This window comes from Miscanthus floridulus, chromosome 9, assembly GCF_019320115.1.
Source record: "Miscanthus floridulus cultivar M001 chromosome 9, ASM1932011v1, whole genome shotgun sequence".
Classification (NCBI taxonomy): domain Eukaryota; kingdom Viridiplantae; phylum Streptophyta; class Magnoliopsida; order Poales; family Poaceae; genus Miscanthus; species Miscanthus floridulus.
This window is the reverse complement of record NC_089588.1, coordinates 68,985,086-68,991,137: the sequence shown is the minus strand read 5'-3', so window position 1 is coordinate 68,991,137 and position 6,052 is coordinate 68,985,086. Positions and strand designations below refer to the sequence as shown.

Below are 6,052 nucleotides of genomic sequence, written 5' to 3'. Positions count from 1 at the left end.
ATTGTCGTCCTCTTAATCTTTATCTGTCTCCTATGGAAGAAGCTCTGAGCTCGTGTACTGATTGTAAGTGTGATGGATAGACTTGATTTAGCTGGAATTATAATGGTTATAGCTCCATTAATTGCTACTCTAGTTTGAGTTATATATATCTATGTGGTGCTACTCTAGATTTGTTTGAGGTCATACCACAAAAATTGTTAATGGTTGTTAAAGTTGTACTTTGGTATGAGTTGTGGACTTCACTAATGGATCTTTGTTGGATTATTTTCCTCTTAAGTGATCTCATTACTTAGCAAGCTCTCAACAGATGAAATGGAGGCCCCCAACAAGAGGAATGCACTAGCCAGCCTCACGGATGATGCTGTTGTTGAGATCCTCCGCTTCTTTTATGACTTCTTCTATGACCTCGACCAAGGCCATCGATGCTACACCAACATCACCGGTGAACACATGTCCTTGTCCTTCTTGCCTTTCACCTTAGACAATGTAGCTGTCTTAGATATCTGCAATGGCCTCATCCTATGTTGGTGCCGAGGGGCTGATGAATTATACTACTATGTCGTATGCAATCTGGCAACCAAAAAGTTCAAGAAACTATTGCCTAGCATCCATTCTGTTGGTGAGGCTCAATTAGGGTTCGATCCGATAGCCTACTCGCACTTCTATATGATTGAATATATAGAAGAGGAGCAGGATGATGAGTGCAAGGGTGTGGACATCTACTCATCTAAAACTGCAGCATGGATCTGTAAGGAATCTAAATGGGGACCAAATACTTGTGTGACAATTGAGAGATCAGAAGAAATGAGATCATCAGAAATTGTGTATCTTAACAGTTGTCTGCACATTATGGGGTACTCGGGGTTTTACCCTCAGATACTTGCTATGGATATGGAGGGAGAGACATGGAGAAAAATTCCTTGCCCATGTGGTTCTTCACCCTCCATCCATCAAGCACAGGGTCACTTGTGTATATGTACTGTTCATGGTCGCAATATGTCCAAACTTTTAATCTATATCCTTGAAGACAATGATACTAATAAATGGACATTGAAGCATACTGTCAGTTTTCTGAAGGTGTTTGCAAAGACCAACATTGAATTTTGTTGGTACTACGATGTTAATGAGTACTACTCAATGGTTCACCCACAATGGAATTTGCTTCTCTTTGTTGGGGTTGGGAAGGAAAATGACATCGTCGCATATAACATGGACATCAGAAAAGTTCATGTCATCCCTACACATTACAGTCAGTTTTTTAAAATTGGCATCCTGCCACAAATCAACGGCAGGCCTTACTATGTTCCCAATGTTATTTTGTTCTCGGAATTGGAGTCATTGGTAGAGGAGTAAATAAAGTTCCATGATGTATCTCTCTGTCATGACATGTTTAAATGGATCAATGTTGTTTGATTGTCTATGGACATGTTAATTTCCTCTTCGATGGATGTTGTCATTATTTTGCAGCAACTTTAACTTGTTTGTAATGTAAGCTAAGGTCTCTATAGGGTGTTAGATACGTTCAAACCTACAGACGTCGAACTTTCTTGCGTGTGCAGTAACATTTCAACATCAATGACTCCTCTTTGTTCTAAGAAAAAACACCAATGGCTCCTTTGTAGTAGTGATATATTAACCGCTGCAATCTTTTCCGCAACTCTGTTTGTTTTCCTTCCTTCACCGAGCCCTCCCATTCCCACTGTAGATCTAAAATCACCAGGAACGTGTGGTTGCCTTCTCAAAACCTACTTCACTCTTAGCCACCACCATGGTGAAGGGTGAGCCTTCTATGAAGCGCGCACGGGAGGGGGATGACACCATGCCCGTGTGAATCAAGATGAAGCTCCGGTGGATCCCTTCAGAGATAGAGACGATTGGGCCATTGACATCATGAGTAAGGCTTTTTTGAAGATTAGGCATGTGCTATAGAACATCGGTCTAGGCACCCTCAACCCGCCTCAAGAGGAAAAGGTGAGCAGTTACATCTTTATTTTTCACCAACTCACCGATGTCCTAGAAGAACTGTCAGCCTACCTGAACAAGAATTACGCGGACAACGCGTAGTGCACCCTAGCCTGTTACCAGAACTAGATAGATGGCTTTGACACTAGCGTCATGATACAAGGAATCAGCACCGCCCACAACACCGAGAAGCACTGGTTCAACTGGTTCATGCCGATGTTGAGCAGGTGGCCAACCACATCACCACTGATGAGGACGACGATGATGTTGACACCAATGAGGAGGATGAGGACAAGGACAATGATACCGATGATGATTAGAGGAGTAAATAAAGTTCCATTTGATGTATCTCATGTTGCATTTGATGTATCCCATGTTGCAGTTGATGTATCTTTCTTATGTTGGGAGTACGGAGGGAGTACATGTTGCTACTCTTTCCTTATGTTGTTACTCTTCCTTATGTATCTTCCCTTGCATTTTATGTCGAACATGTTCAAATGTATAGAGGTTTTGATTTGTGAAGTCTTATTTGCTTGTTTGTGTTTACTATATTGTTGAACTTTGTATTAATTAGGTGGGTTAAACTCTATTGGGCATGGTGTAGATCTGGTCCTTTGGTCATTAGTAGTCGGTTTCTAGCCATAGTTGGTTGGTTTTGCCTATAGGTTTTTTCTGGTTCTCTTTCTGATTTGTAATATGGTAAACATGCATAACGGAATTCATCTGATCAAGTCTCATGTCGATGTAATGCCTAATGGAGGAGCCACATAGCTATTCAAAATTTATAGCACATGTAAAAAAGTCCGAGCATTGTAAATCTGACAGGGCCAGACACATCTCACGTTATACTAGGGAACCTGTTTCATACGAATACATTCGCTAAATTCCTAAAGAAACAAATAAAATTTAAACTAGTTACATGTCTGGCCTGTTCAAATTTACACTGCTCGTGATGTTGGGATGATTAAGGGGCTTGTACCACACTTAGTTGAAGGAGGGTTAACACACTTACAGTATGCTGATGATACTATTCTACTCCTACAATTTGATTTACAAACATTGTGAAATGTTAGAGTAAATCTATCTTGCTATGAGGCTATGTCAGGAATGAAGATAAACTTTGAGAAAAGTGAGATTTTCTCAGTAGGACTGCAGTGGAGATGAATGTTGCAGCAGAGATGTTGGGATGTAAAAGTGGAGTTCTTCTGATGAAATATCTAGGAATGCCGGTTAGTTGTCATAAGATATCAAAAGCACAAATGATTTATGTTTGTGAGAAGACAGAGAAAAGACTGGGAACTTGGCAATGTGAGTATCTGTCATCAGGGGGAAAATCCGTTTTGATTTATTCTTGTCTGTCTAGCTTACCCATGTACACGATGGGTGTGTATCAGTTGTATGAAGATAATTTTTAGAGGTTGGATTCTATTAGAGCTAGATTCTTCTGGGAAGGGGCAAGTAAGAAAAGGAAGTATCATATGGTTAAGTGGAAAGCTCTAAACAGGTCGAAGCAGTTTGGAGGTCTTGGTTTTATGGACATTAGAGTTATGAATACTTGTTTACTTAGTAAATGGATTGACAAGCTTGAAAGAGGAGATAATAGTTTGTGTTGTAACATATTGAGAAACAAATATTGGGCCACAAAAGTATTTTCCAAGTCAGAAATAGGAAGGGATCTCAATTCTAGAAATCTTTGTTGGATATCAGAAAGTGGTTTCAAATGGGAAGGTGTATTAGGATAAAATCAGGGATGCAAACAAGGTTTTGGCATGATTGTTGGTTAGGAGATTGTGTACTGAAAGTAACCTTCCCTAACCTGTTTCATATTGCTATTCGCCAAGACCTAGAGGTGGCAGAAGCATGGGTGGAAGGTCAGTGGTTTTTAGAGTTTAGAAGGCAGTTGAATGGAACCTTGTGGGAAGAATGGAGCCATCTGATGTTGTTGTTAGATGAAGTTTCTTTGTCAAATGGTAGAGATGAGGTGTTTTGGGCTTTAGAGAGATCTCAACAATATTCAGCAAGATCACTTTATAATTTGATGACCTTTGGAGGGGTTCAAGATGTGTAGATGATGCTTATTTGGAAATGTAATATTCCTTTGAAGGTTAAAATTTTCTTATGGATGGCGATACATGATAAATTCCAGTGTGGGGTCCAACTAAAGAAGAAGAAATTGTCTGGACCGGAGGAATGTTTCAGTTGTGATAGACTTGAAACATCAGATCATATTTTGTTCCAATGCCCCATAGCTATATTCTTGTGGTCCTTTTTCCGTGAAAGTCTTAGTTGGCTAGTGTCGCCAACAAGTTGTTCTACGCTATTTTTAGAGATCTTGACAAAACTTAGAGGGAAAAAACAACAGGTAACATTGTTCCTATGTGTAGGTGCGTTATGGACTATCTGGAAGGTGCGCAATGATGTGGTGTTTAACAAGAAGACAATGACTTCCTCGGTGGCAATCATTTACAAGACGTTGATGGTGGTGAAATCTTGGCATCCGCTTTTGAAGCCCAATTTGAAGCCTATGGCGAACGAGATGATAAATCTAGTTGCTTCTAATGCCACTGTGGTAATGTAGCTGTGGCGAGTGTTTGTCTTTTGGCTGCTTATGTTGGTCCAAATGTTGGTGGTTTCAAACTTGCTGTTTGGGTTTAGAGGTCTGATGGTAGATCTTTTGATGTGTAGTTTATAAAGTTCGTTGATGGGTTTAGCGCTTAATCTGTAAGCTGGTTTTCCCAGTAGGATCTTGGGCTTTCGTTAAGCTTTCAATAAAAGCCAGGTGAATGCCTTTGATCTAAAAAATTTACGCTGCTTGGACTATCAAGCGAGCATACGGTTTACAAGAAATAGGTAAACATCATTTTGTTGAATATACTAGAGGGACATGGTTGGGGGTAAAGCTGTTATCGTTTGTTGTAGAGTGTCTCTATATATATTTGGTCAAAATTTAGAATCTTTGAGGGAAGGGGGATGCTCCTCCCATATAGACCTTGTGTAGTTGCCGAGAGTGAAGTGAATGCATAGAAAAGCTGGACACAAGAAGTGCATCTTAGAAGAAGAGCTTTTGACCACCATGACACGCTTGCGACTTGAAAGTCTGGTGCGGCTGGGAAGAGGACTCACAGCAGTCGTGGGGCAGTTAGGAAGTCAGCTAGCTAGAGATGGCTATACAATGGGAGTGAGCCAGGCCACACAGGGACGCTAGGGCTAGAACAGGCTTCTAACGTGACTGCATGATGTTCATCATTACTAGTACTATCCGAGTAGTGAGTACTTTAGATGGTCGGACCTTCTGTCATCCAATGAAGTATACAGTGCAGTCCATTCCAAGTAGTTGCAGGCTCATGGCAGCCGAGGGGTAGCATCTAACTAGAGATGGCTACATGGTTTCATAGGTTCTGATCATCTACACACCCTTGGCTATGTTTGAAGCTGCCGCTTCAAGAATCTAATACCTTACTACTTCATGCATGTAGCCACAGACGGTGCAGCTCCTATTTGTAGCACACCCGATCAGGTAAAAGTTCTACTCATAGCTGAGTACAAGAGTTACATGTGTGGCCTATTCAAATGTATGGTGCTTGGACTATTAGGCGAACATACAGTTTACAAGAAACCGGTAAACGCCATTTCATCTAATATAATAGAGGGACGTGGCCGGGGGAAAGTTGTGAGTGAGAAGGTTGGAAATTGCAAATGGGTTGGGGAAGAGGGAGCTAGAAGGTAGGCGATTGATGCAATGCTATCAGATGAGGGGAGGGGGACGCTCATTTCATATAGACCTTGCACGGCTGACAAGAGTGAAGTGAATGCGGTAGGAAAGCTGGACACAAGAAGTGAATCGAGAGAAAGAGCTTTTGACCACCATGACACACTTGACACCTGAATGCTTGGTGCAGTTGTGATAGGTCTTTTCTATACTTATTTCATTCCAATCCAAGCAGTCACAATAGTCGAGGGGTAGACTTATTGGTACTCCGTACAAGACTTTATTCTGTCCTACGAGATCAAATACTCAGCGGGTGGACTTTCTTGCATTCTTAGTAAAAGTCAATAGCTATGGCTCCTCCATTCTAGATTAGATCAAGGT

At 41.1% G+C, this 6,052-nt stretch overlaps 1 protein-coding gene across 1 annotated transcript; it reads left to right on the top strand.

Moving 5' to 3' along the window:
* Nucleotides 1–312: 312 nt before the first annotated feature.
* LOC136480054 (uncharacterized) lies at nucleotides 313–2,282 on the top strand. Its single transcript, XM_066477725.1, has 2 exons — nucleotides 313–1,341; nucleotides 2,190–2,282. The coding sequence occupies exons 1-2, from the start codon at nucleotides 313–315 to the stop codon at nucleotides 2,280–2,282; spliced, it is 1,122 nt and encodes a 373-aa protein (XP_066333822.1).
* Nucleotides 2,283–6,052: the final 3,770 nt, after the last annotated feature.

Excerpts from the sequence above, each read along its gene's own strand:
- LOC136480054 (XM_066477725.1), top strand. The coding sequence starts at position 313 with ATGGAGGCCCCCAACAAGAGGAATGCACTAGCCAGCCTCACGGATGAT. Across the intron at positions 1,342-2,189 it reads TCTCGGAATTGGAGTCATTG|GTGGCCAACCACATCACCAC; the intron begins GTAGAGGAGTAA and ends GATGTTGAGCAG.